We start from the raw sequence: 23814 nt of genomic DNA on the forward strand, positions 1-23814 counted from the left end.
ATCTATCTATCTATCTATCTATCTATCTATCTATCTATCTATCTATCTATCTATCTATCAAAGCTTAGTGGCCATGGATAAAACTTCTGCTTTCAATTCTTTGCCTGTGACATTGTGCCTTAAGATTGCAATTCCTACCAAACCTGAACTGAAACAAACAAACAAAAAAACTAAAAATAACAATAGCAAAAGTTTAGACGTTTATAAAATAGCTACATATTTCAAATAAACATAGTGGCTATTTTCATTATCAGCCACATGGATGAATTCAGCAGATTTCCTCAGTTGTCAATTCAGAGAAACCCAAGACCATTCGGCCATCATGCCTTCTGGCTTTGCGCCATAGTGATAGCATTAGCAGAACAAAGTCAGTACTTCACAAGCCTGTAAGAAAGCCTTGGTCTTTTCTTCAAGAAAAGCATGGCCACACTTTAACATACTTATTCATTTTATAATATTAAAAAACCTTGTTTGAAATATGAAAATTGTGTTTTCTGGAAGTGACTCCTAATTCTGTCCACCCCCCCCCCCCCGCCATTTTCAGCACTCCACAAAATTTTTCTTAAAGGTCACAGGTCATGCCTCCCACTAATGAATTGGACAAAATGTATAGAAATGTTTACACACACACACACACACACACAAAAAAAAAAACCCGATGAATGTTTTCATATCTTGAGGATGCTTTTATTTAAAACAAGAGGAATACAGAAATGAGTAGCACAGAAATGTCTTTTTAATTATTTAAAAAACATTTTTACATATATTTGATGACATTCTTTTCACTTTCCCATTTTCTCTCTCCCCTCCCTTCCCACCAAGCTTTTTGATATTTTGCCATCTTAGAAATAACCCACCAAACCAAATCAAAACAAACACAATGCAAACAAACAGCTCTCAAAGCATGGAGTCCTTTATGTAAGCCAACTGCTTCTGATGATGGGGCTTGCTTTGGAATGTGATTGATGCACCCGGTGTCACCAACTGAAGGAAACTTATTTACCCTCTCTCAAGAGTGCCCAATCAAGGTGGGACTAATCCATCTTCTCCATGCTGTTGTTTTGTCTGTCTTGAACTTGTCCTGTGTGTGCTCCCACTGTCCTTGTGAGTTCATATGTGCAAAAGCCCTATTGTGTCTGGAAAATGCCATTTCCTGGGAGTTAGCCACTCCCTCTGGTTCTTACAATCCCTCCATCTCCTCTTCTTGAAAGATCCCCTAGTCTTCAGGTGAGGGCTGTGAGAAAGACGTCCCATTTAGTGCTGAGTGAATGCTCCAAAATCTTTCAGTCTCCACATGTTGTGAGTAGTATGTCTCTTTTAATTACTCTTTAGTGCATAAAGAAGATTCTCTAATTATGGCTGAACAATACACTGATCTCTGAGTATACCAATATGTCATCAGGAATCATTCACTGCTATGTTATAATATTATATGGTTTCCTTATGACTTATCTAGCCTCAGGTTCTTGGCCTTATTAACACTGACCTGTGGTTCTAGCTCATGCAGTGTACTTTCACTCGGATTAAAAAAAATAAAAAGAATGTTTGGTTCCTCCTTTAACATTTGTGTGCCTACTGTATCAGTAGATGTATCTTGCAGATAGGTGGCTACTGTGGTTAGCAGGGTTCATAGCTGTGAGATACTTATGATTCCTTTTCTCTTCCAGTGCATGCGTAGTACTTTCCATCACTACAAATGCTAGGCAGTAGCAGCGAAGCCCTTCTTTGTGCTGGATTTCTCCATATTTGATGACATATATATGTAGTATCTCCTGAAAAGGGGTCTTACTGTCATGATGGTTGAGGATAACCAATAGAGCTGGCTATTGATTGTAACGTCTGAGTGGTTACCAAGACTCCTTCAGCCAGTTACTCAAAAATATGTAACACAGGGAACTTCCCAGAGACTCATACTCCAACCAAGGACTATTCATGGAGATGACCTGGAACCCCTGCACAGGTGTAGCCCATGGCAGTTCAGTGTCCAAGTGGGTTACATAGTAATGGGAAGAGGGACTACCTCTGACATAATCTGATTGGCCTGCTCGTGGATCACTTCCCCCTGAGGGGGGAGCAGCCTTATCAGGCCACAGTAGAGGACAATGCAGCCACTTTTGATGAGAACTGATAGACTAAGATCAGAAAGGAGAGGAGAACCTCCCCTATCAGTGGACTTGGGGAGTGGCATGCATGCAGAAAGGGGAGGGAGGGTGGGATCGGTAGGGGAGGAGGGAGGGGCTTATGGGGGGATACAAAATGAATAAAGTGTAATTAATAAAAAAATAATAATAAAAGATTAAAAAAATATATATGTAACCCATTCCTGGGACTGGGGTTTTTATTTTATGGCATATGATTTTTTTTTTGATTGGAGATATTGTCTCTCACAATATAGCTTCATTTAAGTTTATATTTTAGGAAGTTTCTACTGGAGTAGATGAATGTCTTAATAATGGAATTTCCAGCTATGTACCAGTACAGAGTGATACATTTCGAGAAGAAAAGGAGCTTCCCAGTTCTGCTGGGAAGAACTGTCTTGGTTTATTTTTTTTAAATTAAATAATGCTATCTGTTTTTATTAAATGTTCTATTGAACATGACCAACTCTTTGTTTAGTTTTTTACCAGAAAGGCTGAAAGGATTTTTTATTGTTGTTACTTCATTTTGCTTCGGGGATGAGTTTCTTAATGCCAATGACTCTCATTGGAGATGGTTCAACACTTTGAACTCTGAGCTTTGGCCCAACATGAAACATCCACCTGGCCCTGGATCATTATCCACTGTGTTGGTTCTTATATTTATACTAGAAATGAATGTTCTTTCAGCACCTCTATATTTCATAGTCATCACTTTTTACTAGCACCAGACATGTATGCTATTAAGAAGTTTTAAATTTTTGACTGTCTACTTTTGGTTTCTCAAAAAAAAAATTAATCAGTCATTTTTATTGAAAAATAATTACCCAGATTGGAATCACAGCAATATGAGAACCCAGCATCCTGTAGGAATACTTTAATAATGATTCCAAAAGTTAGTCCTTTCTGATATGCATGTAACTGAAATTTTCAGGGAGGGAAACAACAGTTAATTTTTATTTGAGTCTAGAAGAGAAAGAAGAGAAAAAAACAACAAAAAGAATAGGGGAAAGCACCTAACACTCCATCGATGTAGAGTTTAACTCCGAAAACTCTGCAGTGTGTCTATGTGTGGAACTCCTCCATATGCGTTTACTTACTCCCTGAAAGGGTACATTCTAAATGCTATAATTCTATTCCTAAGAACATAAAGCCAAACAAAAGCTTAGCTAGTACTCTGGCTTGTGTGACAAAACACGGTTGAGTAAGACATGAGGTTTGAGGAAATAAGAATCAACTTAATGACCTTTTGAACTTCACCATTAATCCATCCCCCATTCCTCTTATTTTATTCCTTTGTACACAGGCCACAGCTGTTCCTTCTGCACCTTTTCCTGAACCATGTGGAACCCTCCCCACTCTGTGAAAGTTCTGCTTAGGTGCTACTGACTTCATTTGGTCAAGTTCCATCCCAACACCCCAGGTTTCTCATCAGGATGTGCTCCTTTTGAAAAAGGATTCTTGCATCCTTAATCATATAGATGACACAAAAACGGAATAATTCAGGGTAAATCACAGTCAGAATCCATGAAAACTATATTGCTGCTATTAGTAAACTCCTGTGTCTGTGCACTCTGTAGTACTGAAGAGCGAGATTACCATGTCTGAGTGACTTCTATATGCCGGACGCCTAAATATTTTCAGTGAACTATTTCTTTTAAAACTTAGCACAAGCCTATGAGCAGTTGCTTTTGCCATATTCTATTTACATGTGGAAAAAAAACAACGCACAGGCTGGGCTTAGGTCATCCATCTTGTAAGAACCAAAGCTGGGATCTGAACCAGAAACATGGGTGCGGACTTCACATCTCCTGCCACTTGGTCACTAGATTATTTTCTCTGGGCCGACAACTCTGTCGGGTACCTAATAGGAACCCCAGAGAGGCTTGTGAACATGTTCAGACTCCACTCACAGGGTTTATTGGGCTTTCCCATAAGTGAGAGGTTGAGGCAAAAATAATGACAGGATTCTTCACTATATCACGACACTGCCAATCTGGGCCCAGACATAACCTTTCTGGATTACACATTACTATAAGCCGTTAGCACAGGAGCCGCCAGAGTGCTGTTATACAAGGAGGGTGCTAAACACAAGTAATGCAGCTATTTTAAAGCCTTTTATTTTGCCAGACGTTTAACACGGAATCAGTGTTCAATTCACTGCAGGAAAATTTTCTAGTATCACAGGCTATAGCTAATGGGGTCAACAAGAGGATACATGGCAGACCCCTAATAGGTACCCTAAATTGAAGCTATTAAGAAATGTTGCGGATACTGTCAGTATATATTAGTTGTTGGAGCTAAATTTCATGACCCAGATTTGATCCAGGGTTGCTTTGGAAACAGACATTTGATTTGTTCTTTCAAGCAAATTCCTTTGCTTGGGTTTTACACACCGCAAGCATTTAGACCTGTCCTCAGGACTGCTGGTGACACTTTAATCATGGAAACAATTATCTGGCCACTGGATGCCACTGTTGCTCAACCAGAAGTCAGAAAATCAAGAATTCCTGTGGCAATACAATATTGGCCAGTTAAAGAGCATCATTGTTATTACTGGCTGTGGACTTATGCTCTCCAACTGTTTCTGTTGATGAATACACTTTGTCCATGGGAGTTGCAATTACTAAGGGAAGGTAAAGTTGAGAAAAGATGCAAATACTTAGCAACTAATTTTTGGTATACTTTACCTTAAAATATGCCATTACAAAAATACCACCCTACCCCCACCCCACAACGTTAGTATACTGTAACCGACAGCCTCCATCAGTTATCAGCTAATGCTGCAGAATAAGACCAAGCAAGGTAGCGTGGCCTTAGGCTATCAGAAGAGCTTTTTCATTCTAACAAAGGCCCTGGGGTGAAAATACTTTGCATGAACAAGCTTGGGCTCATATATTCAGATACACTGACATTATTGTGGACGAGGAGCCTAAAGCAGTTTCTCCACATATTCCAGACACAAATTCCTTTAAAATAACCTTATTGTACACCGTTTAAAAGCTATAAGGATTGTGTACTTTAAGAGAGATCAGCTAAGATTTGGGGGAAGAACTCTGAAGTAATACATATAGATGAGGTCAGTTTAGAAACAACCCTAATTGCTTTGTCTGACAAGATTTACATAGCAAACACTTCTGCTTAATGTACAGTGAAGGCCATGAAGTAGGAACCTGCTTCAGTATCTTTATGTCATTGTGGGAGGTTTGCCTTCTGATTTTGAAGGTATGCTAGCTAGCAGTTAGTCCCTGTATACAGGGAGGGAGAGAGAGCCTTGAGGGAGGGGGGGGGGGCTACAGTCGGGATGTACAATGAATAAATCGTAAAAATAAAATGAAATAAGAATTCTGAATCAATAAAAAAATTAAACATTTGAAATTATTATTCTTACCTTATCAGCTAGTTAATTCTATTTATGTGGTTAAAAAACAAAAACGCCAATTTCACAGTATTTGCAAACGTCCGTCCTTCAATCACAATTGGGTAAAAGGGAATTTTATAAGGATGACCCCTTTCACATCATAAATGTGAATGTATAATGCATTTTCATACATGTGTAAGTGGGGTCATTTACCTAAAACTTTCTTTTTTTTTCTTGTAGTTTAAAAATAAAATGCCCTTATAATTTGTCTCTGGGCTAACACTGTCAGTCACTGAGATTTTCCGCCCTCATAGGGTGTAGCAGAATGCTGTACTCCGTGGGTTCAATTTGTGCTCGTGGTAAATAAAAATTACCTCGGACCTCCTTTTAAAACCAAAAGATCCCATTGTTTACTCTTGATAGCATAAACGTGTTGGGGGAAAGTGTGTGAAAATACCAAAGGAAGGGTTTCATGCCTCAAGCAGCATCTGCATTGGGGTTTAAAAAATTTGTCCTAGTAAACTGAAAAAGAAGACAATAGAACATTAATCAGTTTAGGTGGTAAAAATCAAAATAATTAATAGCACATTTGGGTGAAATTATACGTGTGTATGTATATATATATATATATATATATATATATATATATATATATATATATGTCTCTGTGTGTGTATGTGTGCTTGCATAGGCTACATATACACACGTTCATTTCTCAGCAAGTTAAAATTGTATTTCATTTTAAGTATGTTAAGACATATTTAGAATTATCCTTTGGATCTAAAAAATGATTCCCACTGATTCATACTCTATTAAACACTGTTTTGTGAGATTCACGTTCTGGAAGACCCGCTGACATTACTAAGAACGATATTCTGTAAAGAAACGCTGTAGGGACAGAGAACACCCCGAGTTCTCGTTGAGTTCTCAGCACACAGCATAATGTGTGCTCCAGTGTGGCCCGCAGTCCCAGAATGCATTGATAAGCAAATGCGGGGTGACAGGTGGGCATTTCATTTGTCTAAAAGTATTCATTTAGCAAAGCCGCTTTAACCTGGTCGAACAGATCTCTTGTGCTTTCCAGTTCTAATAGACAACAATAAATTGTCGCAATTGTTTTATTTTCTTCTGCTGTTTGATTAGACAAAGAACATTTTTCTTTCTTTATCAATGCTAGCCAAAATAACTGCACAACAGAAAGCACATGGAGGCAGCATCCATGTCTTATCTAAAATAAATGTTAGCGCTCTGTGTTGTGATAATGCCTGTTAATGGAACATTCTTTAAAATACAGATAAAAAGCACACTTTTTAAATAAATAGTGGTTTACATGATTTAAGAAACTATTATAAAGAAACATGCAAGAGAAGGAATCTTTATTCAAAAATTTACCCAGGACACTAAATTTTTATTATCATTTTTGCATGTGTATGTGTGTATGGTATGTGTTCATGTGTATATGCATGTTCTGATATGTATGGGTGTGCATGGTTACATGGGTGGACTGTGTGTGTACATGTGTGTGGTGAGGTCAGGGATTGACTTTGCTCCCTTTCCTCTTTAGACAGAGAGATGACACTTCAACTCAGACCCCTTCCTTTGGCCAGTCTTACCAGCCAGCTTGCCCCAGCGTTCCCCTGTGCTCTGATTACAGGCAAGCTGTCACGGGTGTCCAACACTTACTGATGCAGGAGATCTAAATTCCTGGTTTTCATTCTGAGCTGCTTCTTCAGCCCCAATGGGCTTTATTTCCAATGTAAGTTACCTTGATCCTGAAAGGTAAAAAACGATCCCTGTATCACATGATGTTAAACACTATTAACCGATGCAACAAACATTTAACTAAACAAGTATTAACCACTACATTTAACTGTAATATGTTCTTAGCATAAACACATCAATGAAATGTTCTAAAGTAGATCATGCAGCTGAAGCCGTAGCTTAAGATTTACTTAAGTTGTTCCAACTGTAAGTAGGTAGAGTGACAATATTTTCCTGAGTTCATTTAGCTTTATTATTTTTCTTTAAAATTACTTTTACAAGCGGTGATGTTTTCACATCAGATTTAAAAATTTGCCCCACTTTAGCTGGGAGGTGGGGGCACACACCTTTAATCCCAGCATTTGGGAGGCAGAGGCGGGTCGATCTGTGAGTTTGAGGCCAGCCTGGTTGACAAGAAACCCTGTCTCATAAAACCAAAAAGAAACTGGAAAAAAGTTGTTGTCCAACTTTATCTTTGTTTCTATTAATAAAATTAGATTATCTGATAACATTTTTTTCAGAGTTCAGTATTATAAACTGCTAGAATATTCTAACATATTTTGTTGATAGGGTAGTCTGTTGCTAAAGTGTCCGTTTAACTGTAATTATAAAAATGACATCACGCTCTACATATTTGAGGAATTATGTGTAATATTTTCACATACATATATAGTAAATAATGAACAAATCATGAGCATATTTACTACCTCAAACATTTATCACTTATTTTCATTGAGAATAATGCTGTGTTATACAATGGCTGGATTAATTTACCTTCCTACCAGAAGCAGGTAGGGCTGTGCCATATCCACAGTCTTGCTATCATTTATTTTTTTGTCCTTTCATTTATTGGACTTACTTTGTTGTATTCATTTGTCTCTTTATTTTTTTTTCTTTTAAAACAATACCTTTTATACCTTGTGTATCCACTGTGGTTTTGATACATGGTTACATTATGATTAGTATTACTGAGTATCTTTACACACATATTTAGCCATTCTATTTTTTAGAAGTCTTTATTAAGATCATTTACCGTATTTAAAGCAGATTATATCATCCTTACTACTGTTAACATCACTAGTGAACATTAAACTGACTGCATACTATTTTGTACAACTTAATTCCTTGTCATATAGAGAGTTTCCAAGCATCCTTTCCCGTGGGTCCTCCACACCCTGCTGGTTCTCTCTTTGGGATTACTGTAACATTTATTTTGAGATGAATCTACTCGTCTGTTTATCCTTGGCCCACACTGATGTCCTGAAATACTCTCCATATCTTTTCTTCTCTTGGTTTTATGTCTCCATTTCTTTATTTCTTTCTTTCTTTATTTTTTACATTCATTCTGAGTTGATTGTTGCAGGTCTACTTTCATGTCTTTGCGTCTGTATATTCAGTTTTCTAAAATCAGTTATTGAAAAGATGTTTTCCTAAGACATGTTTTTTTGTTTTGTTTTGTTTTATTTTATTTTGTTCCAGTAATGGTACCCAAAGGTGATTGTGGATTAAATATATTCAGAGCTTTAAGTTTTGTTTTGTGTTTTGAAACACGTTTTCTTTAGGAGCCCTGGGTGTCCTGAAAATCACATGGTAGAGCAGGTTGGACTCAAATTCAGAGATCTGCCTGCCTCTGCGTCCCAAGTGCTGGGATTAAAGGAGTGTGTCAGCACCACCTGGCTCATAGCTATAATATTGAAAGTATGCTCTAATATGTCACGGATAACCCAACTACCATTCATTTCTTTTATGGCAGAGCAACAGTAAAAGCATTTGTCAAGTTCTTAATATGCATTAACAATCTCCTTTTCTGAAGAAAACAGATAAACACCACCATGAATTATTTTTCTGAGAGCTGTCCTTGTGTCAAGGAATGTGACCAGTGTAGGTTTTGACCTGTATTTTTTTCATGGGTTAAACTGACTCTTGAGTCTCAATAGTCTCTGCTGCCCCTCTTACCCATCCTACTGGTACATAGAATATTGAATACTTAGAAAATGAATATGTCTGAGATGTAAAACCCAAGAAAGTGGGGAATTCTGAGTCATTTGAAGCTGGGAAGAAGGAAAGCTCTGTCAGGTATCTTGGGCCTCCTAATGTTTTCAGGTGACAGGAAGGCTGAGTAGGAGTAGGTGAAAAGGGTCCTGAGAACCACAGTGAAGAAGACACAGCAGGGTTAGACTGAGGAGGCAATTGAGCAGGCAAGGAAGAGAAAGGATGTGCAATACTGAAAGAAGATGACTCAAATTTATGAGACTTTCTGAACTCTTAGAACCTTTTTGCTGAATCTTTGATGGTTTATCCATCCGTATAGAAAAGAGATGAAAATCTGTGGCTCTAAACGATTGCTTTAGCAGACTATTTAGTGGGAGTTCAAGAAGAATTTTAAGAGCGCCCTGTGACTGGACACAGAATAACATCCATTTGGGGTGTGTGACAAACTTCATTTTTCTTTTTAGAAATCTGTGAATTAACTGTAACATGATTTAGCTCTTTGTGGAGTTAAAAATAAATACAGAGAGGATGGGAATGTAAGAAATACAATTATAACCTCAATAAATACCCTCCAAGAGTTCATTCACTTTCAAACCTTTAGATATGAAGAGACACAAACATTCCTCTCCTTTTTATTTTCAATCAGTAACTGCTATTGAATGCCTACTCTGTCTTTCTTGCATAAGACCATAAGAGCCTAAGAAAATAGTATAGAGCTGATCCTCACAAGAAATTTTGACTAGAAAATTCATTTTTTAACTGAACATTTTGTTAAAAAACTGTACTGCTTATAGTGTTGGAATTGTTTTGCAATGTTTACCACAAACTAAGAATGCCTTTTAAAATTTGTACCGATCCTGATGAACAGGCATGGAAGCAATGGGGATTTGACTTATCCATGTTCACTCACTCCTCCCTACTGCTTAGAATAACTGAGGATTAATCATTCACATATAACGGAAATAATACTAACCCAAAGCAAAATATTCTCTGGGAGATCCTTTCTGGGTACCAAACTAACAAATGTAGCAGAAACATCCATTTAGTTAATATATGCTCATACATCTTTTAAAAATGTTCTGAATTTTAAAAGTTTTTACTTTGTTCTTGAAACAAAGCTAGCTGTTACCTCAGAATTCTGTGAACTAAGCTGTCTAACAACACAGATATTATTTCACAGGCTAAGTTAACTAATCAAATAAAACCATCCAATATATCATCGGTTTTCTGTTTTATTGTTGTAATACTGACTACAATGTATTTTTCACTATATTTCCTTGTCCATGAGGACAGTAAGATCCAAAATAGTTGTATGCCTATTTATGTATTTTCCAGAAGCTTCATGTTTGCTTCCTCTAAATTCACGTATAGAAGCCCTTACTCAATGAGGTAATATTTGTAGGTGAAATCTGAAATAGGAAGTGAGGTCATTGGATAAGAGCACTAATGGGTTGGATTACTTCCTCTGTAAGAAGAGACAAGACAGACATGAATCCCTTCTCTCTTCCATAGAAGAGAGCCTGCCATAAAGGAACTCTAGCTGTATGCCAGAAGAGGGTTCTCATCAGGAATGATTCAGTACCTTGACCCTGGACTCCCAGAGTTTCATAATTGTGAGAAATCAATGTTAGTGAGACTAAGCAGTCCATGTCCTTGGTGAAAACAGCCCAACAATGGTGGACGATGCATCGGCACTAGTGGTTTAAATGGAGAAGTTTGGGAGTGTAGTGGGGAAACGATGTAGAAATGCCAATAAGATTTTGGGCATATTGGATATTGTTCTCAGGGAGTGGATGATAATCATACAAATATAATATCTCAGATTTGGGATATAGCTGCTCATTTATTGAAAAATAAGGCAGTGGACACAAGTTAGTGAAGTAGATTACTTAAGATCACAAAACAATGTAGAAAAATGATGATGGACAAGAGGTAAAATTAAAATCCTAAATAAGTTAGAAGTCCAGGATAAGGTTACTGATTTATACGATAATCTCACTTTCTTTTTTAATTAATTATTTATTTTTATATTAATTGCAGTTTATTCACTTTGCTTCCCAGTTGCAATCTCTCCCTCCTTCATCTCCTTCCATGCCCCTCTTCAAGTCCACAGATAGGGGAGGTCTTCCTCCCCTTTAATCTGAATCTAGCTTATCAGGCCTCATCTGAACCTGGCTGCATTGTCCTCCTCTGTGGGTGGCAAGGCTGCTCCCCCATCCAGGGGAGGCAGTTAAAGAGCTAGCCACTGAGTTCAGGTCAGAGACAGTCCCTATTCCCCTTACTAGGGAACCCACTTGGATGCTGAGCTGCCATAGGCTACATCTGAGCAGGGGTTCTAGGTTGTATCCATGAGTGGTCCTGGTTAGAGTATCAGTCTCAGAAAAGAACCCTGTGCTCAGGTATTTTGGTTCTGTTGCTATGCTTGCTATGGTGGGAACTAGAAAAGATCACTCTGAGTGAGGTATCCCAGATACAGAAAAGACACACTATTCTCACTTATAAGTGGATACTAGACATATAGGATAAACCTACAAAAATCTGTAGATCTAAAGAAGGTGAGGTAGAAGGAGGACCCTGGGTAAGATGATCAATCCTTACTCAGAAAGGCAAATGGGACAGACTTTGGAAGAAGGAGAAAACAGAAAACAGGACAGGAGCCTACCACAGAGAGCCTCTGAAAGACTCTATCCAGCATTGTATAAAAGCAAATAATCAGACTCATAAACAAACTGGTTAGTGTGCAGGGAATCTTAGGAAAGAAGGGGGAGATAGTAAGACCTGGAGAGGACAGGAGCTCCATAAGCATAGTAACAGAACCAAAATAATTTCACTTTCATACTTGACTCCAGGTTATATTTATGGGCAAGAGAAAAATATTTAAACCAGCACATTTTAGCTGATCTTTAAGTAGGTTGTGTAAACAAGATGGGTGGGAATGAATGACGAGTCTATAAGGGAGTGCCGTAGATTACATTACACAATTTTTATGGCTGTTATAAAATACCTTCCCAAACTGTCTTAAAAGGAATGATGCATGTTGGCTCATAGTTTCAAATCTATAAGGACTTTGAGGCAGGGAGCATGTATTTTAACAAAGCTGCTCACCTACAGCTGCCAGGAATCCAAACCAGGAAAGCCTCAAGGCATAGATATGCCATCAAAGGCATAAACCATTTCCCCTCTAGGCCCAGTGAAACACTTCTTTGGACAAGCTTCCACCTCCTAGTAAGTCATTCACTCCGAATTCATCAATGGATTTCTCACATTAATGGGATGAATGAAATTAAGGTCCTTATGATCTAGTTACCTCTTAATTAATACCACCAGCTGAGCGGGGTGGAGGGAGAAGAGGAGCCTTCAACATTTGAGCCTTTTGAGGTGACTCTGCATAGTCAAAACAGAAAGGGATCTTAATTCCATATTCAAATCCTTCTACAATTAGCAGCACTGAGTCACCTCCAGAAGGGTAAGGGATATGGGAAAGTATCTGAAGACAAATGTATGTGTTGGGACTTTGACTTCATGCAAAGGAGGTGATGAGAAGGCAGGCAAGAAAACGAAGGTACACTCCACTTTAAGACATCTTTAAGGAGAATGAGGACCTGCGCAACCTCACTCAAGTCGCAAAGTTCTTTTGTCATGCTATACAGTTCTGATTTCAGAAAACAAAAAGGAAACTGAACTAGCTTGATGAAAACACCACAAGGAGAGCTTGAATGCAGTCCAGATCCATCTGGACTTTTGTTCCTTTCAAACGACTGTTTCATTCTTTCTCGTTGCATGGAGTATGAACTTTTTCTTTCCCAGGAACAAAAGTCCCAGGGAAGAGACTTGGTGGAAAGGACTATCTCTCCTCTAATCAACAGTGACTGAGGCATTTTTGTTTGTTTAATGTCTCAAATTTAGAGCCACCAGAGGGTAGACCTCCAGATCCAGAACATAAGAACTGAAGGAAGAGGCTCTCAGCAAATCACTCCAGCTCCTTGTCTGTGGTTTGATAAATAACAAGTTACTTACTGGTCAACCCCCTCCGACCCAACTCAGTTTTAAGTCCCAGCCATGCAACTTACTCAGCTGATAAGATTTTATTATCATGTCACACTGCAAAGTGGGGAAATACAAAGATCTGTTTCTGCCTCTGGCAATTCAGATAGCATGTCCTTCCCATACCAGGTAGAAAATGTTCTCTGTGATAGTGTTCCTCCTTATGCTGATTCAGCACACGTGGGAATCTGATGTGAGCAGACCTGTAAAGCTGTAATTCTTGGGTATTTTTCTTCTAATCCTTATGGCCCACTGTATACCACCTTCCTCTAGACATCTCTGTTTCTAATACGGAAATGTTCTAAGCTAGGCTTTTCAAAATAATAATAATAATAATAAGACCAGGCAGTATTAAAAATAGCATGCTTCTGTATTTTCATGTCCATTTGTAAGCTTGAAAGCTGTTGGCCAAATGTCAACCTATGGCCGGCTCTCTATTAGTGTCTCATTCAATCAGAACCTGGGAGATATGGGTCAAGAAAACCTGAGCTGAGATTTAGACACCAATTATGGGCACACCGGCAACTTAATCAGTGGAAATAGGTTCTAAAGAGATGGTATGAATTGTATGAATTGAAACTAAAAGTCCTCTTCAGCTAAGAATTATTGTAGAAAATATAGGTGACCTTAGAACACCTACAGAGGTCCAGCCATGGAGGGGCAGCAACAGCAGCATAAGGAGTTTTTAATTTTTCGGTACTAAGAATTCAATCCAGGGTTCATGCATACCAGTGCTGTGTCCTTAGCCCTCCGAAGATCAGTACAGACAAAGAAATTATCATAACAGGCACAACTAGGAAACAGCTTGAAATTTTTACACATCTAATCTTTTTTTCCCCCCTCACAATGGGAGCTTTAATGTAGTTATTATAATTTCCTCACAAAATGACTGTCACCGGAAACTGGACTCTAACGAAATACAGAAGCTTGAGCAAGCTCGAACTCCCTCCGGTCCCCTAGAAGTAGCTCACTTCTGTCACTTGAATTGTTATTGGGGAGACACATGTTAAAAACAAGCAGCTTCTATGGAGAAGAGGTATCTGAAAGTAAGCATAAGCTCACAGAAGGCAAGTAAATGGGGCTGAGAATTCATTGAGTGAAAGGGAAGAAACCAGAGCGGGGAGATGATAAAGATGGAAACAGGAGATACCTTCCAAGCCCTCCCACGTGTGTGACCCTGCAGTCAGTGCCATTCCAGTCAAGTCCCCATGGCTTGCTTAGGCTTCATTTTTTTTCCCTGCCCTGGGCTGATTCTGGGTGAAAAGCACACTCAGCTTGTTTGACCTGCAGTGGGCCTGTTGCAAGCAGTGGGTGCAAGAAAAGGCTTCAGGCTTCAGGCTTCTGTTATTGCCATTTTCAGCTGCCTGGAAATTCTACAGGGGTGGGGTCATAGGCAGAAGAACTGGAAGACCAGGAGAAGGGCTCCCACAGAGACTGAGGAAACAGGCTGTTTTGCTTTTAAAGAACACTTGATATTTTGTATTTATTCACTGCTTCTAGAGAAAGGAAAAAAAAAAAAAAAAAAAAAAGAGGCCAAAATAAAATACCGGGACACAAAGCAAATCAGAAACCTCTGGTTCCCTAGGGTTTCTGGACCCAGAGCCCTGCAGACCACACTAGGTCTTTCCAGAGGTGTTTTTCTTTTTCTTTTCTTTTCTTTTTTTCTTTCTTTTTTTTTTTTTTTTTTTTTTTTTTTTTTTTTTTTTTTTTTTTTGGCTTAGAGAAACGTAGTCTCACAGCTGTCAATGCCACAGCAATTACAAGGCCTCAAGCTGGCTCTGCTATGGACTAAACTTAATAGTTTGAGTCCTATAGTTATGACCTCCTAAACTCCTTTAGACTGAAAAGCATAAGCTTGAGATAGTTTGCATAATTTCAGAATCCAAGGAGGCGGTTTTACAACTATGGTTTTGTTTTTGTTTTTGTTTTTAGTTTGACCAAACGTCATCTTGGGAGGGTGGGAAGAGATGGCATGTTTGAAAAAGGAACCATCCGCAGGTTTCACCTTACCTGCGAGGCTAACCAGTTACCTACAGTATCCGTTTTAAAGTACGAAGCGTGGAACGTGCTGGGATGATGGAGGGGGACAGAGATATTTTTTTTTTTCCCCCAAAGCAAAGCTGAATTTCTATTTCTAGACAAAGTCCTGCGTGGACTTATGCCTTGGAGCAAGGAAGAACACGTCCTTTCCTTGTGTCAAAAATTTTCCTTCAGCAAGCATCCCCGCCGATGGACTGAGTCCCCAGCGGGCCAGCGGTTCAGGGCCTCTTGCCAGGGCAGCCGCGAGGGGACGTTTCGGACGCCGGTGGCTTCTGCTGAGGCTTTTGGATTCCCCTTCCCCAAGTGCCCTCCGCCAGCTCCCTCTGCCTGACAGGTGTTTTCCGAACTCAAGGGGCCAAGGATTTTTTTTTTTTTGGGGGGGGGAAGTGTCCGAGCCAATGAGATTTCTCCTTAGGGGGAAGGCGTGGCCACACGGGTCAGAGCAGGGGCGGGGCTTGCGCAGCTGAGCAGAGCCCGGCTGGTTGCGCCGAGGGTTGTTTGGTTCCCCCCCCCCCCCCCCCCCCCCCCCCTTTTCTCTCTGTCTTTTTTTTTTTTTTTTTCTTTCTTTCTTCCTTTCTCCCCGAGTCTTATTAATTTCTCTGTGGGGCTGCGGCTGGAGACCGCGGAGCGCTGGCCATTGACGCTCCGGAGCTTTCACCACCGCGATGGCTGGACAAGTGTGAGGAAAGCTGACAGTGGGGGAGAAAAAAAAAAAATAAGGGGACAGGATCCGGGAGAAGCAGCGAAGCACTCCGCTCCCCCCGCCCCCGCCTTTCCCTCCAGATTTGGACAGGAGGTGCAAGGAGACTGAAGAGAGAGCCGAACATAGCCCGGCTTTGGGGAGGGAAGAGGCCGGAACCCTGCCGCCTCTTTGCAATCAACTTTTTTTGGAAGCCTTTCTCTCCCCCCCCCCTCCTCCTTTCTTTTTATTGTTGACCAACCAGTGAGAGAGCGAGCGAGAAAGTGAGGAGGGAGCGAGTGAGCAAGCGAGCGAGCGGAGCGGAGCGGCACTCCGGGAGCTGAGCTGCTCGGTGGTGCTCGGAGCACCAGCCGCACAGACGCGCACACTCCCAGCCCGCGCGCGCGCGCGCTCTCACCTCCCGCGGTCCCCTCGTCCGGTCCGCGGCTCCCCGGGGGCCCTGGAAGCCCCCCGGAGCCGACTCGCTCTCCAGCCCCGCGCGCATCACGTCCGGACCCCTCCAACCCTGACGACCCCACCACGCGCTCCCGGCTGAGGGGGGTAAAAAAAACAAAAACAAAAACCAAAAAAAACAAAAAACAAAAAACAAAAAACAAAAAAACAAAAAAAACAACAAAAAAAACCAAACCCAAAATCTCCTTCGTGTGCCCGCCAGGGGCTATGCCATTTGGACATGTAACTGGCAGCGCGGGATCCGAGACTTGCCCAAAATGAAGCTGGCGACGGGACTGTGCATCTGGGGGAGCCTGCTGGTGGCCGCGGGGACCGTCCGGCCCATCGCTTCTCAGTCAGGTGGGTCGCCGCCGTCTCGCGGGTCCCCGTTCGAGCTCCAGCTGTTGAGCCCGCCACCGAGTCTGGTGGCTCCCTTCTCCTCTCCACCCCTCTGTCCCCCACTGGCTCTCCGGTGGCAGGGACCATGGGGCCGGGGCTCCTGGCTGGCTGGGGTCGCCCCCTCGCTCCATCCCAAACTTACCTTTGTGTGCGCGCGCGAGTGTTTTTATTGATGCTACCAACGTCTCGGCTTTCCTGTCTCCCGCCCCCCCCCCCCATCCCCGGTGTTATTTATTTATTTTTTTCCCCCTTTCTCGCTCTCTCCTTAGCCCCCTTCTCTCTTCCTCGCGCGTTTTCTGGGAGCCTAAGCGGGTTCGCTCCCGCTGGCGCCCGCGGTTCCCGGCGTGGGAGACCTAAGCCCGTCCGTGGAGGTTCCCTCCTCCTCGGGCAGGGCGCGGGGTGGGAGGGAAACCAAACAAACCGCAAAAGGAGCCGAACCGACCCCGACCCGGCCCGGGAACCGCTGCACCTCCGCGGGCTGCGGGGAGGTCCCGGGGCCGCGCCTGCCTGGCCCGCCCGGGGTGCGGAGCGCGAGCCAGGAGGGAGCCGGGCTTGGCACCTGAGCGTGCCCGCGCGCCGCCGCCCGCCCGCCCGAGGCTCCGGCACCCCGCGGGGTCACCCCGGACTCCGCGGCTGGAGCGCACCGGGCGCGCGCCTCGGCCAGGGGCCAGGGGCTCTGGGCCTTCTCTGTTGGCATCCGCGGGCTGCCTGCCGATTGACTTGGGGGGCGCTGGCTCGCCTGCCTGCAGGATCTCTTTAAACAAATTAAAATAATAATAATAATAAAAAAGCCTGACACACTGAGCCCCGAGCCGGGCCTTCCCTCCCGGCGCTGGGCTTGGCTCCCGGAAGAGTTCTTCCAGTAGTGCAACTTGCGGTTGGCCTGAGATCCTCCAACTTCTGTTTACTGCCCGGCTAGGCTGCTGAGCCCGCGGGTGGCGCTCCTGGACGTAGCCCGAGGCGGGTGCGGTGGCGGTGCCCCGAGCGCGGCCACTGTTGGCCCAGTCGCTCGAGCCCCCAGGTATTTGGACAGAAAAAAGGACTAGTTGACCCCGGAGAGGCAGTGCAATGTCGCTGGATTGCTCCGGCCAGGGCCAGTGACAGCAGCTGTGAGGTGGTGGAGCTCAAAGTTTTTTGACACTTGGCACTTGGGAGTTTCCCGGGGATGAGCGGAGGGGACAGGAGAGGACCGAGGAGGGGTGTGTGTGTGTGTGTGTGTGTGTGTGTGTGTGTGTGTTTGTGTGTGCGTGCGTGTGGTGAGGCCAAGCTGGGTGAGAAGGGGGCTTTTGGAGAGGCAGAGAGATTTCCGGAACCTTCCGGGGCTGGTGGCGGGGGCGTGGGAGTCGGCTTGAGAAGATCATGCATCCAGGAGTGGCGACAGGGAGAGCTTTGGGTCCCTAAAGGGTGTCCTTCTGACCTCGCCGGGGAAAACAAGCAGCTTGCTAGTTTTCCCGCTCCGCCCCCGCCTCCCCCTCCTTGCCTAGTAAATAACAAGTTACAATCTCTGAGCCGTTCAAAATGACCTTCGAATGGCACATGTGCGCCATTTGTGCTGGCCGTTTGCATACCCCAAAGACTCCGGAATTCTTCGTGCATACCAAATCCTGCTCTCAGGCCACCTCTGGAATCATAGCAGCAAGGACTTGAGATTCCAGCCTCCTGGTTACATCCTTCTCCAGCTCCCCACTCCTGGAGCCCTTCGCCTCTCCCCTCAATGGGTTGATTATGCACGTCGACCCATTCAGACACCCTTGCAACTGTCACGCAGGCTTAGCCGAGAGGAATTTCTATCAGGCCACCTTACCGGGGGGCTGTCTGGCTTGGCCTGGGCTGCTGGGGGATCCCCCGCTTCGAGTCCGCAGCGATTTGGTATTTTAACTGTGCCGCTCCCGGTTGTCCCGGTTGGGCTCTGCTATTGCCGAAAAGCCCTTTTTCAGAATCTAGGCAGGGAATGTAATCCAAATTAGTTCTGCAGCTGTCCCCTTCCGCGTCTCAGACGACACCAGCCCGCGCCCTAGCTCTGCCCTGCTCTTTTCCCCGGGCGGATCGTCAGACCCACAAGTGAGCCCATTTAGAAGCAACGAGGATTAGCGTGCCATTGTTGCTCCGTGTGTGACTCTGTACTTGAAATTCTGGGGGCACAAAAGAGAGCCTCACTTGTTCAAAACACAAAGTGATCCAGATGAAAGGGCCGCACAAAGAAAACCTCTCGGGTGCATCCCTGGTATAATTGCAACAAGCATAGTTAGGTGATCTATTGGAAACTGTCCGTGCCCTCAGGGACTTTTTTTTTTTTTTCCAGGCACCTTCACTGCACCTGGCAGAGAAAGTTCAGCTTGTTTTAATGTGGTGCTATTAGAGTGGAGCTCTGTGTTTGTGGCTGTGCATGCGTGTGCGTGGCTGTCTATCCAAGTAAATACACACTGCGTGTCTTCACGCTCGCGGTTAGCAGTCGGTAGCAGTTTGGAAGAGTTTGTTTTGGTCCAAATGAGAAATTAAGTGCGGATAAGTAAACTAAGCTGCCAGAGGGCGACAAGATGTTGAGTGAATTGCTTTTAGATGAAACAAATTAAGGAAACGAGGGAAGACAATCTGCTTTTCGCATTATTAGACACGCTTGGAGTTCAGGGGAAAGTGGCATATTTTTGAAATGCTAATTTCTTAAGCAGAAGGAATGCACCTTATTTACTGCTGTATGTGAACGGAATAAAAACGTACAGTGGGAGAGTCTCTTGTATGAACTTCAAGACGTTTCATGGGAAAATTGTACATGGGAAACTTGGTTTTTCTTTGGCTCGAGGGGAAAAAAAAGTCACCCTTTGAGTATTTTAAAATGATTCTGAAGAATTATTGTCTCATTACCAGTGATAAATTTTATTTATGCATGTTTTAGCCAAAGACCTTTATATGGCAATTCCACCTGAAGGAATAACTCTAAGATGTTTGCCTTCTTTCTGTGGTGGAACTTATCAATATCGCTTTAGTACTGAAGTTAAAAAAAAAAATACAATAGTGTTGAAGTGACATTCTCCTGAGCCTTCATACGTGGTGGACAAGTCCATTTCATTCTATGTGCAAGGTAAGGAGTTCCCCCTGCATTTCATTTAATTAAAGTGAACACATCTCCTGCAAATTTACAGTATGTTATTTTCCCCAAACTCTCAGTGGTATTCTACGTTTGTGAAGACATTATTAATAAAACTTACATGACAAAAATATTACATAGATTTTTTTTTAAAAAAAAATTCATCAATTGGCTTTCAAACGGTGTTTTCAATGAACATGCACAAGGGCATGCTATCCCCTTTTGTTCTTTTAATTTTGAAAACTCTGCAGATGTATGAGAAGGTAAGTGTGCAGGCAGGTTGGTAGAAGAAGCTATCTTCCATTTAGAATACTTATAAATAGATGAATACTTCTCACTGTAGCTGCAAATTACTTGAAAACACTACAGGCTTCTACTGTTGAGATGAAGTGGACAGTGCTCTGACACTCTCATGATCCCTTGTTTTTCTCTTCAGCTCAGCGGCCTTTATTTCAATCATTCATGCAAAGAAAGTCAAGTTTCTTGAAAAATCAAGCACTTACAGCGTTTTATATGTATGTATTTTTCGTCTAGTCTCTGAAAAATGTCTTAATTAGAAAATTACGTTAGAATGTTTACAAGGGCTTGCATTTGATGGAAGATTTATGTATTTTTTATTCTAACCTGAACACAGTGTTTGCATTGGCTAATTTTTTTGAGTTTGCATTCACTTGATAGAAAATCATATTTCCTCCTCAAAGTGGATTCAAATATTTAGTATTCATGAGCTTTCATCTCTTTGGTTCTTAAATAGAAGTGCTATTTATCATCTGTCTTATACATTCACCCTTTTCATTACTATGGATTCCTTACGTATTATTTATTGAGTTTAGGCACATGTGGATATATATATTTTCCCTTCTACCACTAAGTGTATTCATTTTGTGTGTGTGTCTTTCCCAGCAACCTGCCACTCAGCCCCTGCAGGAGTTCTCTAAGCCAGTTTTCATTCTTTCTCTCTGATAAATCTGATATGGCTGGTTGGCTGAACAATCGTAAGCCATTCCATTGCTCAGATTTATTCCTGAAAGAAAATAAAACGGCATCGATCCCAGTTCACTAGGGCATCTCAAAAGCCCAGACTCCAAGGCCAAAATCTTCCCACAGAGAAGTACCTCTTTTCCTTGTGCTCCCCCTCTTTTTTCCCCTTGACCATGAAAAGGTAGACAACTGCCACCTAACAAAGGCTACTGACGAAAAGAATTGTGCTCTCAGTATTCTCTGAAGCTTGATTACAGCCACCTTGAAATGGCTATGTAGAGTGTACATTTTACACAATGTACTAAATTAGCCCATCTTCAACACTGCAGTGCGTTTTGTGCTCTGCCCAGTTAGTTATTAAAAGGTTATTAAAAACAGTTTGCATTTTCAAAATAGCAATGACTTTTGGTATTACAGTGTTCTGCTGCTGTTGGATGCCCACGAGTGATGAGTAAGTACCCAAAACCTAAATGAAGCAGATGATCAGAAGGGGTATTCAGATCCCAGAAAACTTACTGACATTTATCTGCTTAATTTTAAACTTGCAAAGGATACTTTTTTTGTGGATACATTAACAGTCACATTGAAATTAGCTAATGCATGTTTAAATCTACAATAGTCTATGATAGATATCAAGTGTCAACATCTCAGGAGCATCCTGTTATCTTTCACAGGGATATGCTGAATATGCTGTACAATAGAGAAGTTAAGCATAACAGGAGCCTCCCCCAGATTATATCATCATAGATGGTCTGTTAAATTAACATTTCACCATATGGAACTAAAATTGGCTCTTTTTCCCCCTAATATTCATTTTGTGTAATATAAATATTGAACAGTCAGAGAAAAATATTTTCATTATTGCTAGGAGGGTTATTGATATGGGTTTATAGTTTATAATGAGAAAATATTTTTATTTATTTTTTCATTTATTTATTTGCTTTGAATGAAAAAGGTGATAGATAGCTCAATGTTTCTTGAAACTGTAGCATATCTGCATAATTCTAAGGAGACTTTACCTGCCTATATTGGAATTAAGAGCAGCACAGACCATAGCCATATGGTTTAAATCAGGATTCCAACATCCCAGGGATAGTTCTTCCAAGCTCTTAATGTTTTCAGCATCTCATTCTGTGTCTTTCTGAGTTAGATTACGTGCCTGGGGGGAGATGTGTGTAAGATACTGTATATTTCTCAACTGTGTAGCCGTTTTCCACAACAATGAGTTTAAAGCCTTCTGTGATGCTGAGATTTATTCTAGTAACCAGTTAATTGTTTTTGTACAAGAAATTCAAGTTGTACATACAATTAAAACATTTGCACATATGTTTATAAACACACCACACACTAGCAGGCTGTTTAAAGAAACAAGGAGGTTTTTGACTCTGTAGTATTAGCTTGTGACAACTTCTCTCAAATAATACTTTTTGGTATCACTCTGTGGTCTGTTCATATATCATTGTTCACGTCTTTCTGAGTTATTCTCACATGGTTTTAAAATTTTTATTTTTCCAAGCTTTAACAGAAAGATTTTAAGGTCACTTTCTTATTTTCTTGTTTTATCCTTTTGAGATTTAGAGAGAGAGACAAGCCAGCACACTTTCATGATACAATGTTGAAATATGTGGTGATTTGGGAGCTGGTTATAAAGAAGCTTTTGAACATGAAGTAATTGTATCATAGTTATTTCCAAATAAGTGATTGCTCACAGGCCCATCATTTTGCACAACTCCAGGGGGCAGCAGTGAAGCAGAATTTAATAAGAATGGCAACTCCTGCTCTGTGGGCTGCACAGCAGCTCTGTTATTGAGTGATGGGAAAGAATAAAGCACTAAAAAAATGCGAGAGTTGAGGGTTCTGGTGTAAGTCTTTGAAAAGGCTTGGGTCAGACTCTCGGCCTATTTGCATACCTCTGTAGGGGCTAAATTTGATGCCTCAGCTATGAACACATTGAAAGTTGTTAATGATTCCATTGAAAAAAAAATGGAGGTTTAAATGGACATGGGGGAGGAATAAGTTGTTTTAAGGTTACTTTTCTAAGTTGATCTCCTGTTGTTGTGTAAATTCAGGTGTGTAGACCTAGTACCAGAAGCAGGTTTTTATTTTTTTAAGCCAGTTTTTCTTAAAGCTGCAGAGAAAAGCTGGCTTCTTGGGACCTACTTTGAGGGTGTGTGGTGTTCCCTTCTTTCTACTCCGCTGGTATGTCTTCTTCTCCATTCTGGCTTCAGAGAAATCTAATGCCCTTTAGAAGATACTGATCTAGTCTTGTCTTTTTACATTTTTGTAAAGAAATTGGGAGCAGAGGGAAAACAGGGTGTTTTTTTTTTTTCTGTATCATTTTCTATAAAACACAGAGAAGTGCTTGAAAAGTTGTAAACACTCAAAAAGAATAAATGAAAGGTTTTGCCAAAGAGAATAGCAAAAATTGCAACGAAACAGGTCCATTCCCGTTCTAAGGGACTACCTACCCTGCCTAGCTCTTTCCAAGGCAAAGATTGTGTGATTAACATTAAGATTGTTGTATCTAGGTCATAACACTGGATTGCATATATAATTCGTGCAGTGTCATGATGATTAAAAAATAAAGCACATTCTCAGGAAAATTCTAAGAGGATATATATATATATATATATATATATATATATATATGACTTTGTAGGTCTAGTCTAGATTTACTTATTGTAAGTAAGTCTTACTTACTTATTGTAAATGAAAAGTTTACAATGGTGAGTTTTAGTGAGTTCTTCCTCACCGCTAAGTTAGTAGAGTCCCCTAACCAACAAACCCAAAGGAGCCTATCACATTCATTCAGCCTCTACTGAACCCAACGCGATTGTGCTTTCTTGCCACAGCTCTTCTTTGAACAACCGCATAGGGAAAGCTT

The 23814-nt window shown here is 41.5% G+C and overlaps 1 protein-coding gene across 3 annotated transcripts in view; it reads left to right on the forward strand.

Annotated features, from left to right (window-relative positions):
- The first annotated feature begins 15886 nt into the window (after positions 1-15886).
- The window catches only part of Erbb4 (erb-b2 receptor tyrosine kinase 4), a 1095063-nt gene continuing 1087135 nt past the window's right edge, over positions 15887-23814 (forward strand). For all 3 annotated transcript variants that reach the window (XM_055616306.1, XM_055616307.1, XM_055616305.1), the window contains exon 1: positions 15887-16825. In XM_055616306.1, coding sequence (XP_055472281.1) covers positions 16744-16825 — 82 coding nt within the window. In that variant the 5' untranslated portion in view covers positions 15887-16743. The remainder of the gene's footprint in view (positions 16826-23814) is intronic.

The sequence above is a fragment of the Psammomys obesus genome, unplaced genomic scaffold (genome assembly GCF_907164565.1).
Source record: "Psammomys obesus unplaced genomic scaffold, mPsaObe1.curated_primary_1811, whole genome shotgun sequence".
In the NCBI taxonomy this organism is placed as follows: Eukaryota; Metazoa; Chordata; class Mammalia; order Rodentia; family Muridae; genus Psammomys; species Psammomys obesus.